This window comes from Pongo abelii, chromosome 10, assembly GCF_028885655.2.
Source record: "Pongo abelii isolate AG06213 chromosome 10, NHGRI_mPonAbe1-v2.0_pri, whole genome shotgun sequence".
NCBI lineage: Eukaryota > Metazoa > Chordata > Mammalia > Primates > Hominidae > Pongo > Pongo abelii.
The window spans coordinates 55,143,734-55,167,497 of record NC_071995.2 but is presented as its reverse complement, the minus strand read 5'-3'; the positions used below and the strand labels follow the sequence as shown (position 1 = coordinate 55,167,497).

At 59.0% G+C, this 23,764-nt stretch overlaps 3 protein-coding genes across 8 annotated transcripts; 1 reads left to right on the top strand and 2 right to left on the bottom strand.

Moving 5' to 3' along the window:
* Positions 1-1,891: 1,891 nt before the first annotated feature.
* NDUFA4L2 (NDUFA4 mitochondrial complex associated like 2) lies at positions 1,892-3,602 on the top strand. The gene is made up of 4 exons (XM_003778071.5): positions 1,892-1,968; positions 2,313-2,401; positions 3,186-3,246; positions 3,376-3,602. The coding sequence occupies exons 1-4, from the start codon at positions 1,912-1,914 to the stop codon at positions 3,430-3,432; spliced, it is 264 nt and encodes an 87-aa protein (XP_003778119.1). The 5' UTR covers positions 1,892-1,911; the 3' UTR covers positions 3,433-3,602.
* Positions 3,603-4,245: 643 nt separating this feature from the next.
* SHMT2 (serine hydroxymethyltransferase 2) lies at positions 4,246-9,263 on the bottom strand. 5 transcript variants are annotated; one of them, NM_001131276.2, is given in 12 exon segments: positions 4,246-4,737; positions 4,861-4,968; positions 5,067-5,222; positions 5,309-5,408; positions 5,626-5,791; positions 6,103-6,242; positions 6,369-6,491; positions 6,652-6,733; positions 7,032-7,232; positions 7,385-7,464; positions 7,945-8,142; positions 9,130-9,230. In NM_001131276.2, coding segments are annotated over 12 exon segments (1,515 nt in total). In that variant the 5' UTR covers positions 9,163-9,230; the 3' UTR covers positions 4,246-4,609.
* Positions 9,264-12,471: 3,208 nt separating this feature from the next.
* NXPH4 (neurexophilin 4) lies at positions 12,472-22,089 on the bottom strand. Of its 2 annotated transcripts, XR_008512359.2 has the most exons (3): positions 21,868-22,057; positions 13,123-14,045; positions 12,472-12,655 (listed from the first exon to the last, which is right to left on the bottom strand). XR_008512359.2 is itself a non-coding variant. In XM_024256755.3 (2 exons), exons 1-2 carry the CDS (start codon positions 21,922-21,924, stop codon positions 13,176-13,178), a joined length of 927 nt encoding a protein of 308 aa, XP_024112523.1. In that variant the 5' UTR covers positions 21,925-22,089; the 3' UTR covers positions 12,472-13,175. The 2 variants fall into 2 exon arrangements, 1 of the variants encoding a protein (XP_024112523.1); XM_024256755.3 differs by having other exon boundaries at positions 12,472-14,045; positions 21,868-22,089.
* Positions 22,090-23,764: the final 1,675 nt, after the last annotated feature.

Genomic DNA, 23,764 nt, shown 5'->3' with positions numbered 1-23,764 from the left:
ATCCGGAAGCCAAGGAGTCCTGTGTTCCAGATCGGCCCCATGAGCCACGAGCCAGAGACTGGAACCAAAGATGGAAGGGGGCTTAGAAATAAATTCACAGAGACAGGGACCAGAAGCAGGAGAAGGGTCAAAGAGTGGCGGAGAGGCGGAGCGGAGGCAATAATGTAACGTTACATCTCGGTGAGCGGGGCGGAGGCCCAAGGCCGGAGGGACAGCCGCGGCTCTGGAAAAGGAGCGCGACAGAGAATTTGGGACCTGGCCGGGGTCACCGGAACTCAGAACAAAGGGCACAAGGAAGCAGGCGAGGGCCCGTGAGCAAAGGCGCAAGGACCGGGCGCCCCTTCCGGCGTCCTGGCTCCCCAGCTGTGCCACAGAGAACCAGATGTGCAGCCCAGCTGTGCGGCCGCTCGAGTTTGAACTCTGGGATTGCTTTTTGGTCCCAGAGACTGGAGGGTTGTGGTGCGCGGGTGACAGGACACGCCCTCCCTTCCTGGGCCCTGGAGGCGCGGGCTCTCTGGGAGGGCTGGGCTGCTGGAGGCTCTGACAGCCCGTCAGCCCCGCTCCCCCGCCCCCCACACACATCGCAGCGAGTCTCTGTCTCTTTGTTCTCGCCGTGTCTCTGACACTTTATCTCATTATCCGCCGGAGGGAGGCGGAGAGCCCGGGACCCCGCAGCCTAATTACAGCCGCGCTTGTCAGAGTAGGGGGCGGCGGAAGTATCAGCGCGAAGGAAAGGGAGGGGGACCCTAGAAAGTGCCCTCTCCCTCCCTGTCCCCAGACGATCCCAGCGACGGGTGCATAGCTTGCTCCCGCCCGCGCCCTCCACAGGGCGGGCTCTGGCGGGGGAGGTGGGGGGTGCTCTGCAGGATCGGCCGCGAGGAGGGTGGGGATGGTGGAGGTTATCTTGGGAGTGGGGAGAGATATTAGGACTCGGTTCCTAAGACCCAAATTCCCCAGAGACGGGGGCTGTGAGCCTCCCCACCCCAGCAGCATAGCACACACCTGAGATGGTTGAGGACAGGAGGGAATCCCTTGCAGTTCTGTGTCTGTGTCTTGTTCTCTCTCAGCATCTGTCCGATCTTTCCTGATTCCCCCCTCCATTCCCTTCCTCTCCATCCCATAGCCAGAGGAAGGGGATGGCCCTTGGGCGGCCCCACCTTTACCCTACCCCAGGTAGGCAGAGCAAGCGAGTCTCTCAAGCCCCACTGCCATGACTGTGGTAGAATAAATAAACTGGCATATTCTATCCTGATCCTGAGCCATGATGAACATACACCTGGTTTTTCCAGCCTCCAACCGCGAGTCCAGGCCAACCACAACCTGAAGAAACCACTCAGAACAAGAGGGGCTGGGGGAGCTTTATGGTGTGGGCCTGTCTTCCTCCTTCCCCCACTACACTGTGGAGGGGACAGAACCAGGGTTCTCAGGACCCGCTCCTGGACAGCTCTAAGGGTGTCAGGGAAGTACTGCACATGCCCTCACTGGCCCTAGCCCCTCCTGGTCCCAGCCCCTCCTGGTCCCACCTGTGAACACTCCACACATGCATTTTGCTAAGTGCCTGTCCCATGGCCATGCCTTCTCCCACATCTTATGGGGTCCTATGCCACTGAGGTCCTTCCCTCAGATGCCAAAAGCCCCAAGAATGATGGTGTCCCTTGGTCCAGGTGCAGGCATCTGGAGGAGAGAGTCGGAGAGCAGAAACCACTTGGCTCCCAGACAATTCTCCTACAGGCTTTGGGCCTGGAATTGAGGAGAAAGTGAGCTAAGTCGGGGTGGGGTGAGTCCAAAGAAGCACGGGCTGGGCCAAGCTAAGCCGCTGTGGGCTGGGCTGATCCCTCCCCACTCAGGGGCGGGACCCCAGGAGGAGGGAGAGGACAGAGCCACTGCAGAGGACCAGACTGGAAAAACGATATGGCAGGAGCCAGTCTTGGGGCCCGCTTCTACCGGCAGATCAAAAGACATCCCGGGGTGAGTCCCGACCTCAGAACCTCTAACTCCTAACTCTCCTGCTGCCCCACCCTCCAAATCCCCCAGTGCCTTGCCTTGTGCCCAGGTCCCTCAGCGCTCCTATTCTTCCCCTAAGGTTGCCCCAGTCTCTCTCCGAAACGTCCCTGTGTCCCACAAATCTACTACCTTGGACAGGATCGCTGTAGGGTGAGGGAGACCATGACAGGAAATATGGTTGTAGGAGATTCCAGGGAGGGAGCACCAGACCCGGGGTGGGGTTGGGGTGGGCAGAAAAGCTTGTAAAGGGTGACTGGGAACTGCGGGGAGAGGGCTGACCCCAAAAGTGCTCTCCGTCTTCCCCGCAGATCATCCCGATGATCGGCTTAATCTGCCTGGGCATGGGCAGCGCTGCGCTCTACTTGCTGCGACTGGCCCTTCGCAGCCCCGACGTCTGGTAAAGGCCGGGCTTGGGATGCTCACGGGGGCCTGGGTGAGGCAAGATGGGGTGGAAATAGGCGGCCCTAGTGGGGATCCCGTGCCCTGCTGCATGCACCTTCGACTGTACCGACCGGCATCTCAGAGCTGGAGCCCACTGCTGACCTGGGAGACCCCCGTATCCCCTCCAGCCCACCTGGCCGCTCACTCCTCAGCTTGGCCCGCCCTGAAATGCGGAACCCGCGCCTCTCCCGGCCTGGTTGCCATGACGACGCCACTCAGCCAGTGGCGGGCTCGGGCTTTTGGGTACCTCTAAGTCCTCACCAGAGCACTGGGGGTGTGGCCGGGTGAGCTGCTGGGGGTAGCATTGGGGACCAGTGTGGGGTGGAGATTTCACACCCGGCCGCGGAGAGGGTCCGGAAGTGAAAAGGCGCACCCATGACTTTATAATTCCCGGCACATCACCAGAAACCCAGCCCCTTGGGATCTCTGTCTGATTCCCACGACTCTGCTCTTAGGGTTAACCTAGGGTGGCAGGTAGCAAGTGGGAGTCCCTGGGCCCCATTGTCAGTTTGTCACCCAGCCCCATGCTGACAATGGTGACAGGCTTCTTGTCTCACTTGTCAGCACCTGCTAATATGACCGTTTCTTTGTCAGTCTCTGGGAAATGGGACCCCCAGGGCAGGAGGCAGGGGTACTGGGGTGGGGCCAGAACCTCCGGCTGGAGCTTGGGGGTCAAATTGGGTTACAGAGTCCTGGGTTCCAGGCAGGAGACCCTTAACCCTCCTCCTCCTGCTCCACAGCTGGGACAGAAAGAACAACCCAGAGCCCTGGAACCGCCTGAGCCCCAATGACCAATACAAGGTACCTCTCGATGGCTCTAGGGTTGCCCTCCATCCTCTTATCTCCTGGTCCTGGCACCCACAACTCCCGTACTAGAAGCAAAGGGAGGCTTGGGACACTCAACGCAACCCCCTTTCCCTCTCCTCTTAGTTCCTTGCAGTTTCCACTGACTATAAGAAGCTAAAGAAGGACCGGCCAGACTTCTAAGCCAGGCTGGGCTGCCAGTGCCATGCAAACCACGGACAGCCAGCCCATCCACTTCTTCCACTCCTCCCCGCAGTCCCCAAGGCATCAGTCCGGGAACCCTGTCCCGCTCCTGCTTACACAGGCCGGGTTCCCACGCAGAGGGGAGGCTGCTCCACCCCTACTCTCCTCCCTTGCTCCCAGCAGCGGAAGCGCCTCTGACCCTTGGCTTGAGTCCCACGTGGGGGAGGAGAAGGCAGGCAGCACCAGCAGGGGTCCACCAAAAAAGCCCAGACCAGCCCCTCTGCCCTCCTACCCGGGCCTTGAAGGGTGTGGCACAGGCTACATGTTGAGCGTGGCCTACGTGAGCCAACAAGAAGCAGGGGCCTCTGAGTGCCAAGCGACGTGGCGGGCTCCACGTTAGCCCAGGCTCTGGGAGCCAGCCCAGGGGCGGCGCTGCTCAGCTTGGGCTGGTCCAGGGCCTGCCCAGGCTGGGGCACCTTTGCCTCCCGAGGCGCAGTGCACTCCTCCCCTGCCCAAGCCTACTGCCTCCCCCTGCCGCCAGTACCCCCTCCAGCCCCAGACCTGGGCCTCCCCTCTGTCCCCAGGGATCAAACAGAAGCAGCCGTGGGCAAAATACAATTTCATTTAGCAAATTGAATTTGCTGCGCCTGCTAATCACGCCTGGTGTCGGCTCTGATCAGAGACAGAAAGAGGAGGCTGCAGCCCCGGGGGTCCTTGTGGTAGAGGTGGCGGGAGGGGAGCGGTGTACACATTGAGGGAGACAAATCACTGTTTGGCCCAGGAGAACCCCACCCACAGTAATGGAAACTCAGGGCAGGTTAGCATTTTATTAGATAAAAACAGGAAGGGGGGTGCCTACCCACCCCTGCCTGCCACTGGCTCTGAAGGGCACTCCCCAACTTCCCCAAGAAAGAACACGCATCTCTGACACTGTGATCATGACAGGGGTTCAAACAGAAAGTGCCTGGGCCCTCCTTCTAAGTCTTGTTACCAAAAAAGGAAAAAGAAAAGATCTTCTCAGTTACAAATTCTGGGAAGGGAGACTATACCTGGCTCTTGCCCTAAGTGAGAGGTCTTCCCTCCCGCACCAAAAAATAGAAAGGATTTCTATTTCACTGGCCCAGGTAGGGGGAGGGAGAGTAACTTCCAGTCTGTGGGCCTCATTTCCCAGGTGCCTTCAATGCTCATCAAAACCAGGCATGGGGAAGGCCCTGGCAAACTGCTCCACCCGTTGCCTGAGGTCGGCCAGACGCTGACTTGTTTCTGAGTCCTTGAGCAGGAAGGATTTGAAATCCTGGAGCTTGGCTAGAGAGAGAGGGTGAGGAAACAAGTGGTCAGAGCTCTAGGGAAGGCAGTGAGATCAGCTAGGGGAGGGAGCAGACAGTGAGTGGGAACTGGCTGGCCTGGTGCTCCTTCTTGCTCACTCACCAGTCTTCCTCTTCACCTCTAAGCCAATGTTGACCCCTTCATCTATAAAGTCCACAACTCTCCGAAAGTCATCCTCACGGAACTGTCGAGAAGTTAAGGCCGGGGCCCCTGGAACAAGGCACAAGGGAAGGGATGAGCATAGCCCAAGGTCACCTGGCAGTCATCCAGCATGGGAGCCCCTTCCCTCCTCAAACCCCAGGTCTCACCAAGCCGCAGGCCCCCCGGTGTGATGGCACTTCGGTCTCCAGGACAGGTGTTCTTGTTGGCAGTGATGGATACAAGCTCTAGCACCCGCTCAGCCCGAGCTCCATCCAGGCCCTTGGGCCGCAGGTCCACCAGCACCAGGTGGTTGTCAGTACCACCTAAGGTGGGTAAGAAATGGGGAGTGGTGAGTCCTGGGCCTCTGCCTGAAGCTACAGAGGCCCTCACCCATCCCCTGCTGGCTTACCTGATACCAGTGAGTAGCCTCGCTCTAGCAGGGCATCTGCCATGGCCCGAGCATTCTTCAGAACCTGCAGGGAGTACTCCCGGAACATGGGGGTGCAGGCCTGGAGATGAGACATTAGCAGCTGTGACCCTAGGCCTGGATCCAAGCCCTGAACTACCCTCTGGCCCTGCACCCTCAGCATAGCTCTGTGACCCCAGCCTTGACCCCTTCCATCCTGGCATTTCCCTTCCATCAGCCCCAGCATCAGTTAGCAAGGTGCAAGGTCTAAGCCTCCAGGCCGTTGCCCCCCCACACCCTACAAAGACAGGATCCCCAACCTGCTTTAGGGCCACAGCTACTGCAGCAATGGCATGATTGTGGGGGCCCCCCTGCAGGGATGGGAACACGGCAAAGTTGATTCGGTCCTCAAATGTGTAAGGGATCTCCCGGCCAGTCTTGGGGTCCACAGCCTTCACCCCTTTCCGGTAGAAGATGAGCCCTGACCTGTGTGAGAGGTGGGTGGTCAGAGTCTAAGCTGAAAAGGACAAGGGACAGAGAAGGCAGAGGAAGCTGGCAGACCTGGGCCCCAAGGGCACACCTCACGTGGGCTTGGTACACTGGATTCCAGTGGTAGAGGGAATCAGCCCCTCAATGCCATCCCCAAATCCCCTGCCAGGGCATGGTCACCATGGGCAAGAGAAGGAGAACTGTCACAGACTGGGCAGGAGTCTTAAGGGCTGCAGGTGGGAATGAATTCCTCTCAGGAACAGGCCTGAAGGCAGGGAAAGGCGAGGCCCGACCTCAGCGAGCCTGACCTGGCCCCTCGAAGAGTCTTGTGAGTAGTGGTGGTGACGACGTCTGCGTGCTTGAAAGGCGAGGGAATCACCTGGGCAGCCACCAGGCCACTGATGTGGGCCATGTCTGCCAGCAGGTGTGCTTTGACTTCATCACACACCTGGACAGGTACAGAGGCAAGGCCTCAGCCTGGGGAGGGCCCGGAGAGGCCTGCCCAAGGCTGCCCTCCTCCCACACCTCCTCACCACCCCCAGGAGAGGTGCCCAGTCTCCAGGCCCCCACCAACCTCTCTCATGCGGTTGTAGTCAATGAGGCGAGCATAGGCGCTGGTGCCAGCTATGATGAGCCGCGGTCGGAAAAGTCGAGCAGTCAGTGCCAGCTGGTCATAGTCAATGAGGCCAGTTTTGGGCTGGACAGACACACAAACAGCTAAAGCCCTGAGAAGGAAGCAGGGCAGCTCACTCTCCTCCTTAACCCTGAGGACCGCCCAGCACTCCAGTCCCTCAGCTTCTCCAGGGCAGGACCACCACCAGGGCCAAGAGCCCCTCCCCACACCCTAGAGCACTCACGTTGAGCTTATAGGGCATAGACTCGAAGAAGATGGACGTGGCTGATATCCGCTTGACGTCAGACATGTAGCCGTGGGTGAGACTGGGAAGTGAGAGGAAGTAAGGAGGCCCGGGTGGAAGGACCCCCTGACTTAACCACTCCCTTCAACTCTACAGTTCTCTGTCCCCAGAACACCAGTCCTAGTACACACTGCCTCACTGCTCTGTCCACTCTGTGGTAGGCACTATAACTGGGATCTTATCTTCCTCATCCACTGTGACATGCAGGACAGGGCAAGGCCTGTTCCATCTGTATGGTCCACAGTAGGTATTCAATAAATAACTCCTTTCCCACACCAATCCTGCCCGCCAAGACCATCAGCCAGCCCATCCATACTCACTGGCCCCCATCGGGCAGGTCCAGCCCCATGATCCGGTCGTGAGGTTGCAGAAGGGCTGTATAGACGGCCAGGTTGGCTGGGGACCCGGAGTAGGGCTGGACATTGACTCCCCACTGTGCAGGATCCAGGTCAAAGGCTTCCAAGGCCCGGCGCTGGCACAGCAGCTCAATTTCATCCACCACCTCTGCTCCCCCATAGTATCTGCCGTGGGAGAGGGGTAATGAGGGTACAGAGAAAGGACTCTCAACCATCAGCAAAGGACTGGGAAGTTCACTCCTCAATGAACACTGGGAAGGTACAGGTGGGTTCCCCCACTGGGAGCACCATCCCTGACACTGCCCTCCAGCCCTCACCTCTTGCCAGGATAACCCTCCGAGTACTTGTTGTTCAGACAGGACCCCAGGGCCTCCAGCGCAGCTCGGCTGCAGAAGTTCTGGGGTGGTGGGGGGCAATGTCAGAAGGTATTGAGCCCCTTCCCCTGGCCTCCCACAGTCCCTCCCTGCCAGAGCCAGAGCTGAAAGCAGGAGTACTCCCTGCAGAAAGCTCCATTCACTCAGCATCAGGCCTGGGGCAAAGCCAGAGACAGCATTCTCAGAAACCCAGCTGCCATGAGCGGTGGCCCCTCAATGCCACCTACCCACTCAAACTTGTGCTTCTAGGTTCCTCCTTCCTCACAGGAGGAAGGAAGGAAGGGATCAGATGAGACTGTAGGGACCCTGGAGGCTCCCTAAATGCCCCAACCCCATAAACTGGACTTGCACTGCCTTTGCTTGAAGGAGATAAGAAAGGAAGATAAAGCCCAAAGAAAGGTCCTGAGTGTGAAAGGGGGTTTTGGAGAAATATCAGTTAAGATAACTTTGTTACTTCCTGCACCCATGGTGGCCCAACCCCTGCCCATCTCCCCAGGTCCCACCTCTGAGGCAATGAGCTCCAGGCCACGACACTGCCTGTCCTTCTCCCTCTGTAGCAACTCCCACATCTCAGGATCACTGTCCGACAGGCTCTCCTGGCCTGTCCAGCCCCTGTTTGCTTCCCCAGTCTGAGTCTGGGCTGCGTTGCTGTGCTGAGCCCGAATGGCCATCCTGACCAGCTGCCCACATCTCTGCAGAGGCTGGAGGCAGGAAAAGTCAGGGTGAAATCACAACAGTCCAGACAAATCGTCTCCCGGCCACCCTCACTCATGCTTCTCAGGCCACACCGAGCTGCCAGTTGTCCAGTCAGTCTGTTTCAGTTCTCACTACCCCCACCTCCACCTTCAAAAGCCAGTTCTGGAGCCAAGCTTGAGATCAACTGTCCAGGGGGTGGTTCTGATTTGCTCCATTCACTGCACCGCACCTCAGAAATCTCCCACCACCTCACTCCATGAACCACTCTGCAAAGCTTGTCCTCCAAAAGCCTATGTCTCCCCAACTCCAGAGAGGACCACTGAGTTTCCAGAACCTTCCCACCCACAGGAACAAGAGGGTCTTCCTGCAGGGCACCATAAACTGATACCCCAGTCAGCGGGGGAACAGGCAGAGTTGGCAAGAGCTGAGGCCAGATTGTAGAGCAATGCAGGTGGGAGGGTAGACCCTTAGCAGTCCCTGAGGAAGAGCTGTGTGGGAGTGGTGGGGGTGGGGATCTGCCCGAGAGCAAGCCAATACCCTTTCCCCTTACTTAGCCCCCTACCCGTTCCACCTCCTTCCAGCCCTCACTGCCGCCGGGACCCCTGCCTGATGCAAGCAGTGAAGCTCGGTTGCATCATCTGCAGGGCTCAGAGCTGGCCGGAAAGGCTCAGCTTGTGAGGCCAGGCCGAAAACTCCGCTCATTTGCCAGCACCGGGTCCGCGGGGCATCCGGGGCTGTCCTTTTCCTAATGCCACGTGAAATGGGCGGTCACGAGGCCCTGGGGCGTCTGATCGTCAGAATGAGGACAGGCTCGCAGTTAACTCCACGCGCGCCCAGGGGTCTTGGGGATTCCCCAGTTAGACGTCCGCTCCCTGAGGCCCCAGTCCATGTGCATGGAAAAGCCAAGAGAACCCCAGAGTTTGTGACTAGGAACTAAGGTAGGAGAAGAGCTTCCTTTCCAGATTACCCAGCGTCTGGAGCCCCATTCTTACCCGAGCCGCCCAGAACAAAGAGAAGTACAGCATCGCAACTCGGAAGTCGCAGGAGGTCCAGCCACCAACTCTGGTCTAGGGCAGCAAGCTGTCGGAAGAAGACCGTTCGGCGAACGCATGCGCGAGAAGAGCGCGCTGAGACGCCAAGGCCAACGGGAGGGATCTACGCATGCGTAGTGGTGGCCCCTTTGTGGCCTTTTGGGAATTGTAGTTCTCCCACTCCCCGCTTTTTTCTCTACGATTCCCGTCTGTAGCCCCAGGGTTAGAGGCCCTTGCCTGGGGGAAAAAAACAAAAAACAAAAACAGAGGTCCAGTGCCGCCCCCTCTCCTTACTGTCCTGAAGCTTTTCAGGGTTTTCCCTCTGCTTGTTGTCAAGACAAACATTTATAGGGTGCCTACTGTATATCTAGCTAGCATTATTAGACTCCAGGAGATCTAGACCCCCACACAAGATAGAGAGCTATGGAGCACTGGAAAGCACCATGGTGTAGAAGGGTCGGAGACCTGACTTCAAGTTCCGGCTCTGGGACTAGTGCATTAGCCTATGTGCGCTTCAGTTTCCTCCCTGGTAAAGCCACAAGAAAATACTGTATGGTGAGGATTCAATGAGGCTTTTCCTGTGAACATGCCCTGTGACGGATTGTCCTCCCCTCTTCCTCTGACCCACAGACCTGCCTCCTACATGGCATCTCCTCTTTCTCCTCAGACATCTGGGAGCAGAGGAAGGCACCCCTCCTGTTGTTCACTTGTCGCATTTTGTTACCTGTCCACCTCTTGATGTCCCAGGAGTCAGTGGGCTCTCCTTTTTTCCCCAGGGCTATAGATCTTTGAGACTGGAAGGGATCTTCCTTTTAGCCTGACTTCATCCGGACGAAACCCTTGGGAATGGGATTCATCAACCCCTCCAGGAGTAGGTTCCCAAACCTCAGCATCAGAATGGGTTGGAAAATATGATATAAATATGAGTGTGGGGTCTGTCTTCAGAGGTTCTAATTCAATGGATCTCAAAGAGTAGACATTTGCCCACTTATGCTGTCACACAACTAAACCTCTCCTCAGTGATTCTGATTAGCCAAGTTGTTTTTTTTTAATTAAAAAAATGTTTTTGGCCAGGCATGGTGGCTCATGCCTGTAATCCCAGCACTTTGGGAGGCCAAGGCAGGAGGATCTCTTGAGGCCAGGAGTTCTAAACCAGCCTGGTCAACATAGTGAGACCCTATCTCTACAAAAGAAAAAATTTAAAATTAGCTAGGCATGGTGGTATGTGCATGCAGTCCCAGCTACTGGGAAGGTTGAGGCAGGAGGGTCACTTGAGCCCGGGAGTTCAAGGTGAGCCACGATCAAGCCACTGCACTCCAGCCTGAGCGAGACAGCAAGACTGTCTTCAAAAAAAAAAAAAAAAAAAAATTTGTGTTTTTTTTTTTTTTGAGACGGAGTCTCATTCTGTCACCCAGGCTGGAGTGCAGTGGCATGATCTTCACTCACTGCAACCTCTGCCACTGGGTTCAAACAGTTCTCCCTGCCTCAGCCTCCTGAGTAGCTGGGATTACAGGCGCCCACCACCACGTCCGGCTAATTTTTATATTTTTTAGTAGAGACGGGGTTTCACCATGTTGGTCAGGCTGATCTTGAACTCCTGACCTCAGGTGATCCGCCTGCCTTGGCCTCCCAAAGTTCTGGGATCACAGGTGTGAACCACCACGCCCAGCCAAAAAAAATTGTTTTTTAAAGGCCAGTCAAGTGAAGCAGTGGGAGTGAAGACGAAACAAAGAAACCTGTAACTGATTATGATCAATTAGTTGTAAACATCACTGCACTTGGACCAGCCTGTTAAGCAGTGGTTTTGCGAATCATTGCCTTATGCAGCAATGTTACTCTATGCCAGGCATTCCATAGCCCTGGAGATACATGAAGAGCTCACTGGCTGCTAGGATACCAAGAGGTGAACAGATAACAAAGTGTGACAAGTGCAATGACAGGAAGACACACCTAACTCTGCTCTCAGATGTCCAGTTGTATGAGGAAGAGGAGGAGGAGGCAGAGGAAGAGGGGAGGACAATCCAGCACAGCAGCATGTTCACAGGAAAAGCCTCATTGAATCCCCACCACACACTATTTTACTGTGGCTTTACAAGTGGGGAAACTAAGGCCCAGGTGGGCGAATTTGTTAATTCCAGCCGTTCCCACCTGGCTCTCATACCAGCCCTTAGAAACCTCCCCTTAGCCGGAACCTCCTTCCCTGCCACTCTATGCTCAGCATTTCTCAGGTGTTTCCAGCAATAAGCCTGGTGTTAGGAGACTTCCGTGTTCTTCTGCCAATCTCGGATCCAGAACCATTCCTGATCTCCCTCCTTTTTTCAGTTGACCCTGTTATTCAGCCAGCCAGCAGATATTTATTTTCTGCTTACTGACTTTTCACTCCCAGATATGTCTGGGTCAGACCCCGTGTCTGACTCAGTTTCAGGCTGGAGCCAGTGGGCAAGCCCCTGGGGAACACTGCCCTCCCAGTGGGCACCCTGACCCCGGACTCAAGGCGAAGATGAGGAGTTTCTCGGTGCCTCAGCTTGTCCGCACCGCACCCCCTCCCTCCTCCAGCCAGGGGTCCCAAGGGGAGGGGGCGGCTGAGCGGAGAACCGCTAATGAAGCCGCAGCCAATTAACGCCCAGGCCAGGGTCGGGGGGCGGATAAAATTAGCAGCCTCGGCTGCAGGAGGGAGCCGGAGGCGGGGGTTGGGGGAGGGTGGGCAGCTAGCTAAAGGGGGCCGTGTTTGCTAGTGGCAAGTAGCGGCCACGGGCCCCGCCCTCCAAACCCGCGCTGGTCCCTTCCCCCACCCCCTCATCCCAAAGCTCCCTCCCCACCTCCTCCGTCTGCAAACTCAGCGCCCACGAAATTGGGAAGGAAAAGGAAGATCGATGACTCCAGATGCCGCGAACACCGTTCCCCCTCCCTCCCAACCTGCCACCTCCCGCCGGCCCCGTGGAGCTTAGCAGGTTGTCAGCGCTCTGCCTACACTGTCCCTGTCCATCCCATTCAAGGTCTTACCCCTCCTTCCCCAAATCGTCCGCTGGTGATCCCCACTCAGGTCTCATCTCCATCCCACTTGCTGCAGCTTCCCTTCGCCCACCTCAGGGAGGAGAATCCCAATCTCAGGCAGGGCTCCTGCCCCGAGGGTAACCCTCAGCTCTCTTTGATTCGGTCTTTGGTGACTTCTAAGGTGCTAGCTCTGTCAGTCTTTGTCTTGGTTTCCCCACGAGCCGCTGAGGGAGAAGGCCTTGGCCAGGTCTCTACCATATAGAAGCCCCACGCCACCTCCCCATTCCCTACAAAGGTCTCACACAGGCGTGTATTGGATTTCACTTTATTTTGTTCCCTTTCCCGTCTGTTTTGGCGTAGAAAAAATATCACCGGGAGGAAGCAGCAGGAAAGGGCAGGTGGAGCTGGACTGCCTGGACTGGAGGGGGGCGAGCAGGGGCAGGGGCCGGCGGCAGGGCCAGCGCCTCAGCCCAGGGGTTCTGCTTCCGGTACCCTAATAGGGTTTGGAGGAAAAGGGGACAGGCATATGGCAGGCAGAAAGGTGGGAGGACAGGCCGAGGTTTTTAGGCCTTTACAGTCTTAGGTGGGGCAGGGTGGAGCAGGACAAGCGCTGGGGGATGGGAAAGTCAGGGTGGGGTGAGGGTGCCAGGCCAGGAGTTATTAAAGCTGCGGGGAAAGGGAGTGCGCAGCCTAGCGCCAAGGGTGAAAAGGGGACCCACTGTGGACCTAGGGGACATTGGGACCGCCTCCAAGCCCCGCCTGTTCTGGGGCTGCACTCTTATCCCTTTCACTTTGGGGTGTATTGGAGGGGGCTACCCCAGGCTTGCAGGCACTCCGCATAAGGAAAAGGGCACCCACGCTAGCTGAGGGTCCCGAGAGGCCGTTCCCCTCCGCCCCCAGAGTGGAAGGAGTGGGCGACATGGCCACAGGAGCGGCAGAACACTGGGAAGGGGGTCCCACCTAGTGAGGCTGGGATTTGGCGGGAGGCTCGGGGCTGTGGCTGGGGAGGGGCGCTATCCGAAGTAGGGGTGCTCACTCTGGAAGTTATAGTCTGGGCACACCTTCTGCACCAGTTTGTAGTCAAAGCTGAGGAAAGAGACGAAAATACAGATGACTTTGAAGGGCTTGGCACAGAGCCAGGCGGCCTGGCTCTGCGTGTGCTCGGTGAAGCACACCTGCGATGGGTCGTACAAGCACGGTCGGTGCTTGCGCGCGCGGTTTGTCTTCTCATACTCCACGTGGCAATTGAAAGCGCGTGACTCTTTGGCCCCAGGCACTCCCAACGCGCCCCCAAGCGGCCCCGCCAGTGCGCCCGCGAGGGAGCCCCCAAGCCCCGGCCCCACCGCTGCTGCTGCCATCCCCAGCGAGGGCCCCAGCCCAGGAAGCACCCCCTCCAGGGCGAGCGTAGACTGCAGAGGGTGGGGGACAGGCCCGGGCAGCCAGACTCCTCCGAACTCGACACGCTTGGAGGGCGGCACGATGCTGACACTGAGGTTGCCCAGGCTGGACGAGTTGTGGCGGAAATACACACTGAAGGTACCGTTCACATGGTCCACGATCTTGCCGGTCACCAGCAGCGAAAACTTTAGGGTATGCACCCGAAAGTAGAAGTCCCCCCAGCCGAAGATCTTTTTGGCGCGGGCCGCCTTGATGGACGGCTTCCTCTTGGTGCGCTGCGCGGGCAACGCCCCGGCTGCCCCCGCCCGGGCCAGCGCCCCCGTGTGGTTGGTCGGCCAGGCCCAGCTCCAGGCGCGGCCCGCACCTAGGCCGTCGGAAGACCTTGGCGCTGGGAGCTGCTGGCCAGGGGCACCCGCTCCGGCCGCGGCGGGGCGCAGCCCCAGGTACTGCGGCCTTCCGGACTCTGGTATCTGGGCACTGACGGCCTGTGCACGAAGAAAGAGGAGAGAGAGACGCTGGGGTTGTCCCCCGCCATCCCGCCAGAGCCCTATCGACGCCAGCCCCTTTCCACAGCCGCTAGGAGACCAAGTGAAACCACGCAGTCCCGCAGGGGGCAGGGAGCGTGCCTTGGAGGAGAACTGCAGCCCTTTCAAGCCATGTAGTCTTGGCCCAGTCACTTCATGGATCCGGGCCTCAGTTTGTACATCTGTGAAATGACGTCAAGAACCCTCGTGTGCCCACAGAGCTCCAATGAGGGCCAAAAACCCAAAGCCAGTGTGAACGTGAGTAGGGAGTGGAGCTCTGGATCCTGGCTCATCTTTCCTGGCCCGGCACCTGGTTGGTTCCAGTAATGAGCCAGGGAGGGACTGGACTCTGAGCAAACTGAGCCAGGGAGGCTGTGACCACGTTAACATCCAGCATCAAGAAAGAGGCTCCGGCCCGGCACACGCGGTGACTCACGCCTGTAATCCCAGCACTTTGGGGGGCTGAGGTGGGCAGATTGCCTGAGGTCAGGAGTTCAGTTTGAGACCAGCCTGGCCAACATGGAAAAACCTCATCTCTACTAAAATTAGGCGGGCGTTGTGGGGTGCGCCTGTAGTCCCAGCTACTGGGGAGGCTGAGGTGGAAGAATCACTTGAACCTAGTAGGTGGAGGTTGCAGTAAGCCTAGATGGCACCACTGTACTCCAGCCTGGGCGACAGAGCGAGACTCCCTCTCAGAAAAAAAGAAAAGAAAAAAAAAGAAGAAAAGGAAAAAGAAAGAGGCTCCAAGACCTCAGAGACCAGAGCACCCACCTGGGCCTCAGCCCCAACTGGCCTGCAAGGAGTGAGTGCTGGGAACCAGTTGAGCGGAGGAGGAAAGCCTGGGTATCCCTCCCAGTCGCCAGTGCTCCACTCTGGTGGAGGCCACCTGACCGTTCTTTTCCTGGGCTCCAAGGGGGCTGAGGATCCCCTCCCGCTCCCACCCGTTCTATGTGTCTCAGGTGGCCACCGATCTTGGAGACAGCATGGGCTCGAGGACAAGATGGATCGAGAGGCAGGAGCGGCCGGGCCAGGCCCGGGCCATCAATTATCCGGGGTAGGGGTGAGTGGGGGTGGCCGGGTGAAGGAGACAGAAAGGAAGCAAGAGGAAGAAATATGGAGATGCCGCTCCGGCGAGGGGAGCAGGCGAGAGAGGAGCTGCATGTCAGAGTGTGTCAGTCAGCCTGAGCTAGCCACCACCGCCACGTGCTGTGGCCCTGACTGTGCACAGGTCCCGTGGGGGGAGGCAGTACCACGTGCGTCAGCCTGGGGTTCTGGTGTCTCCGTTAGCCCCAAATGGTTGTGTGTGTGTGGCCTGTACATGTGTGTGTGGCTGTGGTGGCTGTGTGGGTGTGTGTCTGGATGCCCATGGTTATGAGTCTGAGGAGCCTGTGTGTGTGTGGCTGCTTGTGGTGGCTGCATGTCTGTTGTGTAAATTGGTGGTGACTGTGTGTATGTGCCTGGATTGGCTGGGTGTGTGTGTCAATCTGTGGAGTGGTGTCTGTGTGACTGGTGTGGTTATGTGTCTGGGTTGGCTATATGGCTGTGTATATCGGTCTGAGGGTAGCTATATGTGGTTGTCTGGAGGTGTCACCTTTCCTGCGTGAGCCCCTGTCATCCTCTGCCCAAGTGTCAAGCTCTTCCTAAAGGGGGTGTATCCGTAGTCATAGAACAAGTGTGGTCTTGCTGTGTTCCGACGGGGGTGACAGATATGCATGTCAATTGTATCTGAGTGGTCTCTGGGGAGGTGTCCTACACTGGCCCGCAGGCTGTGCTGTGGGTAGGTAAGGAGGCCAGGAAGCATGGGTGCCCCCCTCTGTTTGCCCACACCCATGTGTACACACACAGTGTCCCTGGGGACAGGAACAGCAGAGCCAAGCTGCTGGGCTAGAATCTCCACCGCCTGGTCCCCATCCCTGCTGCGCTGCGATCCCGGGTTATTAACGCTGCCACCACCCGCTCGTCATACATATTTATCACCCCCCTCATTCCCCCTCCCATCCATCCCTCCTCTCAGCCCAGGTGAGGGGGCAGGGGCAGCAAGAATGATTGACTCTCACAGACAGGCTTAAGCCAGCAGCTAACACCTGGAGGGTGGGCCTGAGAGGGGGTGGAGGGAGGGGTCCCAGGGTACAGTGGGAGGGAGAAGAGGCCCCAGAAGTGGGCTTGGAGAGGGCAGGGCCTGAATCTGAGAGAGGGCATTGGGGGAGGGGGGTTAGGTTTCCTGGGAAAGCCGAAGGGTGGGCCATTTGAACTCTGGTCCCTAATCTCACCCAACCGCTGTTCTTTCCAGAAGCCCAGTCATCCAGGTCCCCCCTATCCCCATGCCATCAGATGTTATGACCCCAAATGCCTCCAAGTCATCTCCTCCCAGCAGACCAGAGCACCCCTGTGTCTTGTACCCAGTCAGAACTTGACTGGGGTGATTCAGGCCAGTGACTTCTACCAGGCAGGGGCAGGGGTAGAAGTGAGGGGCAGGGGGAGGGGAGGAGGTTCAGCAGGGTAAGGAGAAGTTCCAGGGTGTCACCCCCATCACTGATCTCAGACAAAGTGCCGTCTGTGCTTTTCTGATCCTGGCGAATCCCCTGGCTTTGGGCACTCCCACCCCCACCCACTACTGTAGACAGCCAAGATAAAAAGGAAGAGTTGGGGGGGCACGGCTGAAGCGACCTTGTGGGGGAGTTTGGACAGGGAGGGGTGAGAGTCTGTGAGGAAACGAGCCGAGAAATGGGAACATGGAATAAAATAAAATCAAATCCTCCCTCTGGCTCCCTTGATTGCTCGTGCTCTCTCCCTCTCTTGCGCTGTTTTTCCATCTCTCCCTCCCCATTCTCTCAGTCTCTTTTGTCTCTCAGTCTCTTTTCTCACTGTCTCTGTTTCAAATTTCCTCCTCCCATGATTCTGATTTTCTCCCTCTTTCTGTCTGTGGTTCTCTCCCGCCGTCCTTCAGGTTGTCTGTCTCCAGCAACATGGGGGGAGGTGGGGGAGTTGGGAAGGCAGGTGGTAAGGAGCTCCTCTGTCCACAGCTCTTGTCACCCACCGCCATGGCTGAGAGTGGGAGCAGGATGTTGTCCGAGGAGGGGTCCCCCTTGCTCCAGAGCTGGCTTAATTAAGCTAATTGGGCGCGGTGACATTTGCGGAGGGGAGAGGCTAGCGCTGCTGTCGGCGCGGGGGCGGGGGCGGGGCGGAGGTGCGCGGCAGCTGGGGGGTTCAGCAGGCTCCTTCAGGCCCATTCGGGGAGCGGGAGAGCTGCACCAGGAGCGCTTTGCCCCCGAGGCAGCGGGCCCACGCACCTGCAGGGAGTTGAGGTGGCCTTCTGCTGTTGGGGGCAACAAACTCCACTTTGGGGAGTGGCTCTTTGGGGATGACACTGCTGGGATTGGGGGAGGATCAGGCTGTCAGCCCCCCAGCCGCATTGCAGGGTGCACCTCCCCTGGGCCTCCAGGCTGGCCCGTTGCTTCTCCCCGACCACCTGGGTCAGGCAGGGTGCTCCCAGGATCTGGCCGGGGGAAGGGACAGTGCAGGCCTGAGCTGGGGAAGGGGAGAAAAGAGCATCTTGAGCCCCTGCACCTAGAAAGAGGCAGGGGTGCTGCAGTCGGGGCCGGTGGAGTCTGGCTGGGAACCAGGGATAGAGATGTGGGTGAGGACAGAGGTGGGGTGGACAGGACAGCCTGGGGTGAGGACTGAGACAGAGGGGGAGGGGGACTGGGATTGGGGACTGGCAGGCACAGATATAGGGTACAGGGATGAGGATACAATAAGGATAGGCCTGGGGACAGGGATGAGAAGCAGAATAGAAATGGTGGCCAGGCGTGGGGCAGAGACAGAGATGTGGATGGGGTAAAGACCAGAGGAATGAAGATGGGCTACAGAACAGTCCAGGAAGCAGCATGGGGACAGGAATGGTGGATGAGGCATAAGCACAGGGGACAGGCAGGGATGGGGTCAGGGTGGGGCAAAACAGAGATGGGGGATGGGGATGGTTACCGGGCAGAAACAGGGATGGATGCAGAGACCAGGAGATGGGGATGGGAGACTCGAAGGAAGACTGGAATTGGAAATGGGGGACAAGGGAAGACACAGGAGACGGGGACAGAGACAGGTGCTGAGGACAGGTATGGGAGAGGAGCCAGAGGGCAAGGCAAAGACCAGGCAGGATCAGGCTGTGGGAGGGGGCCAGGCAGGTTGAAGCGAAGACACCTCTTTCCAGACCCTACCACTGCATGAGGGGGCGGGGACCGCTGGTGGGGTGGGGTAGGCTCTGCCCTTGGGCTGGACGCCCCCTCCCTCTACACCCGCCCGCCTGCCTCCTCTCGGCCTGCCGCGCAAGGCTCACCGTTATCTGAATTTTGATTTTGTTTTATTTTATTTTATTTCCCTGCTTCCTAGAGCCAGCGCGGTCCCCGCGGGAACGGCTGCCCCCCGCCCCCCGCCCCGCGCCTCACTTTATTATTGCAATAAATGTGCCTATAAAGGCGCCGGCTCCGGGGCGCGGTGGGGGTTGGGGGGAGCCGCGGAGCGGGGATGTAATTTCCCGAAGCCGGAGCCGGAGGGGGAGTGGGCGGGGTGAAGGTGGAGGAGGGGCAGGCGGGGGAGAAGGGGAGCCGCGCCAATTTCCAGCGCTCAAGGCAGCGCTCCCTGCTCCCCATCCCCACTGGGCAGCTGCTTCCCACCCCACGCCCTGCGACTCCTCCCGCGCCTGAGCCCTGGGACCCTCTCCTATGACCCTGCCCCCTCTCTGTTGCCCTGTCCCTCACGGATCCCACACATCTTGAGTTGCAGGGCTAGGTCCAAAGTTCCCCATCTCCTTGCCAATTACTCCATCTCTGACCCCTGTGAGGTCCCCCCAGTTACCTGCTTTCTTTAGACGTTTGTGTTGTCTCTCTCCAATTACCTCGTCCCTGACCCCTCTTTGCCTTGCTTCTGTCCTTATTACCTCACCTCTTCCCCAGTCACCCCGCTCCTGGGTCTCCAGCTCCTCAACCCATCCCAACCCTGACACTCTAAATTCTCCTTTCTGACGCATGCCCCTCCTATTAGGAATGTGAGGCTTCCACTGCAGGCTCTGGCCCAAGGGAGCTGTCACAGCAGGCCCTCCCCTGTCCCCCTGGCCCAGCTGCGGCCCCTGATTACCCCCAAATCCCCGCCAGCAGCTCTGGGCCCTAGCCCAGGCTGTGCGTGCCTAAGTGGCCCAGCCAGAGATTAGCTGGGGGGCTAGAGGAGGGTGTGGAGGCAGGAGGGGGTAGCTGGCTGAGGGGCTTCGGCCAGCCAGCTCTGAGAGAATCAGACCTAATCCTTTCCTGAGGCGGGATAGAGCTGGCAGGTCCCACAGGGCCCCGCCCCTGCCCTCCCCCAGCTAATTAGTAATTAGTGATTAGTGATTAGTGACTATTGATCGCCTGCTGCTTCTCCCAGTAGGCAGCTGCTTTGGCAAGGGGTCGGGGAGACAGAGAGAGAGGGAAAGGAGTCAGAGACTGTAAGAGAAAGATCCTGAAGAATCCCTGGCTGAGAGGCCAGAACCCCAGAGGCAGTGGAAGCCAGGAGTCCCAGGCTCTGAGAGATGGGAAGCCTGGAGCGAGGAGGAAGGGAGAGAAACCTGGAGGAGGGTGAGCAAGCAGGACAGGAGAGGCAGAGGTGTCAGCCGTTCATGGTTAGGGTTGCCAAAGAGTTGCCCTGTAAACTGTCCCCTAGCCACCTCTTACTCAGGATCAGCCTCACCTTTTGCCCACTCCCAGTGCTGGCACCAAGACACCCCTGAGCACCCACACACATAAGCCACACTCAGATACATAAACACATCCTGAGGCTCACAATCTCATAGCACACTCAAATGCACTCACAATCACAAGCACACAGAAACACACTCACAAACCCCAGAGACTCATGCAGACAACACATGGGCCCCAGCACACAGATGCACCAGGGGTATACATGTGCATACGCCACACTCACAAGTACACAGAAGCACACACAGGTATTTGGACACACAAACACTCCTATACCCACACCTCCTCATGCGGTTATACATATTCACACACCCGCAGTGTGTACACACGTAAACACATTCTCACATGCACATAAGCTGGGCTAACCAGCAGATCCACTCTCCCCGTTGACTCCAACACAGAGGCCCCACAGCTGCAGCTCACACACACACACTCAGATAGATCCCATTGCTCATATCCTCACGCTCACTCTCCCTCAAGTCTCCACCAGATGTTTCATTCCCCCTCAGGGGGCAAAGGAAATTAAACCAGATCTGTCCACAGGGGAGTTTATTTGCCAGGGAGAGTGGAGATGAGGTGGGAGGAAGTGGAAAGGAGGGGCAACGGAATGCCATACCTACCACCTCTTGACCCCAGGCCTTCACACTTGGGTGGGTGGGTGGTAGGGCACAGACACCCCCACCCCTCCAGTCCACTAAGGACAGAGCTGGGCAGCAAGTCCCTAAGAAGCTCCTGCTAGAGGAAGCAGTTTTCATGGAGGGGCTCCTCTGCCTACTGTCCAGCCCCTCAAGGTCACCAGGCGGGGCTGGGAGGGCCAGGGAGCTCTAATGCTAGCTTCACTGGGGCAGCCCCTGCCCTGCTGGAGTTTGCCAAATGTGATTTGGCTGAGCAGGCAGAGGTCCAAGTGTTGGGGGAAGAAATACACCCCTTCTAGACTCTACAGGGGCTGAGGGTACAGAGAGTGAGGGTTTGGGGAACAACCTGCCTGCCCCCAAACTAGGTAGGTCACAGTTGGTGGTCAGAAAACAGGAAAGCCATAGGCAGAGGAGGCTGGTAGAAGGAAAATGGGGGAGCGGGGCCTGGGCCCCCCATTGCGGGCACACTCCAGGGGCATAGGCAGATGGCTGCACTGTGAGGCAGGCACTGACACTCATGCAAAGCCAACACCACACACCACACCAGTATACACATGTACCCTCGGCCCCAGTACTGGACCAAGCCTGGCTTCCCTGGACACATGAACACAGGTGCACACGGTGACCCACGCCCTCCACCCAGCACAGATGAGCACAGCATGTTCGCAGGTTGAAGCCTCCAAGTCAGGAAGGAGGCAGATCAAGTCTGAGTCCCCTTAGTCTCTGGCTCTTCGCCCGAGAGCCTCAGGGAAAGAGGCCTTGGAGTGGGGTAGGAGGCAGGGAGGGCATGGGAGGAGAGACCCCCCCTTTCAGACAGCCTCCCCCTTCAGTGGGGCACGAGAGGGGGTGTGTCTGTGAGGTCGTGCAGGGGAGATGGTGTCTCCGTGGGAAATGTGATGGGAGGCTGGCTGTAGCCAAGTTCAGCCGTGTCTGCCTGAGTCCGTGTGTGCGCGTGTGCTCGGGCCATGGATGCTCCCGACACAGAGCCCACCTGGCATGGTGACAAGTGCAGAGAAGAGAAATGGGAAGGCGGGGGTGGAGGGGTGGAAGGACAGACAGACAGTGAGGCAGGCGAGCGAGACTGGCGCGGAAAGACGGCAAGGCTGACACCCTGCTGGCTTGTCTGTCTGTCTCGCACTCCCGCTCTGTCTGGCGCACTCGCGGGTCGGGCTTCGTCCCCTCCCCCGCCGCGCCTGAAGTCGGCTGCGAGGGGGACCTCCACCCGGCACCCTCTCCAAGCCTCAGCCAACTTGCGCTAGGAGAGTGCCCGTCCTGAATCGGGCAGTCTGTCTGTCCGCCTCCCCCGCGCCGCGCAAAGTTGGGACGCTCGGAGCTGGGGGCGGGGCGGGCTCACGGAGCCCCTCGCACACTGGGACCTTCGCGTCCCGGACCCCCGCGCTCGCGCCCCAGCCCTGCCACCCTTACCTTCCTAAGGAGCCACGGGCCAAAGAGCAAGAGGAACCATTCCGGGAGCAGCCGCATCTTCTCTGGCGGCTGAGCGGGGCAGGCCGGGCGGGTCCCGGGCAGGCGGGAGCCAGGCCTAGGGGCGCGGGGCTCCGGGCGGGCGGCGGGGCGGCTGCGGGAGCGGCGGGAACGGCGACGCGGCCAGCGGACTGGGCGCGAGGCGCGGAGCCGGCGCTGGGGGCGGGGCGCGGGCGGGGGAGAAAGTTGGGTCTGACTCCGCGGGCGGGGGGCGGGGCTCCGCGGCGCTCCAATCCCGGCCGCGCCCCGCGCGCCCCCTCCCGCCCAGCTGGGGGCACCGAAGGTGACTTTCACTCCGGCACGCCCCGGACACGCCCCTGGCCCAGGTGCGAAGCGGAGGGGGTCGAGGGGCTCAGGCACTGGGCCCCCGAGAGGCCGCGTCTGTGCGCCCAGGAGGAACGGGGCAGGGCGTGGGGCTCTGGGCTCCGGGCCCGTGCACCCGGAGTGGGGGCGCCGCGGAGCCCGGCCGGACGAGGCTCTCCAAGCCCCGGGCCTCTGCCCTGTTCAGGGCCAAGGTGGGTCAGGGCAGGCGCAGGGCAGGGGCCGAGGTGGGGACGGGCGGGGCCTCGGGCGGCTGCCGCCGCGCGATGCTGACGGGGATGGATGGGCGCCCCGCGGCTCATTCGGCCCGGAGATGAGAATCATTGATCACGGACGGAAACCCCATCACGTCTGTCAATAGGGCTGACAAACGGCGCCCGCCGCCCCGTCCCCGCCTCACTGCACCTCTGCGGTCTCAGGACCCCTCGGCTAGACCAGCTGTTCACCTTTGCCCCTGGCTCCCATCACTGACCCCCACGAGGCCCAGTGCGCCTCTGCATGGGGGCTGGGCAGGAAATCCCTCTCAGCGCCGCCTGCCCGGCCTCTTGGTGCAGTCTCTGTTCCTTCCCTCCCGCCGTCCCATCTTTCACCACCAGCTCTTCTAGAACCTTGTCCCCACTCCCTATTTCTGTCCTTGTCTCTGTCCCCAGCCCCAGCTCTCTGCCCCCATCCTCTTCTCTGTTTCTTCCTCGGTTCCCTCCTCCCCACTGCCTCTCTCTCTCCTGCCCGGGAGGCTTCAGCTGTCAGCTGTTGCTATGCACTGAGGCTGTGCCTGAGGTTGTGGTATGACCAACACCTAGACAGTGAGAGATAGGGACAAGCAAAGAGACTGAGAGACAGACATATCCCTTGAGAGCCCACCCCAGGGATGCACGCAGATGCATTCACGGGGACAGGGCACACAGAGCGAAATACAGAGACAGGCGTACACCTAGCGGCACCCCAACACACAGCGGAGCACAGCAACAGAGGCGAGCACACCTGCACCCAGATGAGCACACCCAGACAGCTGCTCAGTGCGCTCACCCTCTCTTTGTCTTGGCAGAGAGCAAACACTCACAGAGGTGGACACACACACTGAGACACACACAAGTGTATGTTGTCACTGGCAGCCCAGAAGACAAGTGGGGGCACATACAAAGAAATGGACAGATAGATATGGGACGTGACAGCCACACACACGAGTCAGGAAAAGGACCGGGTGCTGAGAGGATGAGGCAGATGCAGAGACACCCAGGGAGACAGGCAGAAGCCAGGAGGCAGGAACCTGGGTGCCGGGGTGGGGGTGGAGAGGAGAGAGGCAGGAAGGGGCAGAAACCTGAGCTCAGGTTCCAAGCACGGGGGCTGCTTCAGTAGTAGGTGGGAACAGTGGGCACACCCAGGCCTAGGCTGTCCAGGACAGAAGCCCATTACCAGGGTCCTGGTCTTCTGGGGGCCCAACCCACTGCATCTCTCCTCCTTTAGCTACAGTCTCAGGCCACCTGTTCTCTCTCCAGTTACACACACATATGTGTGCGCA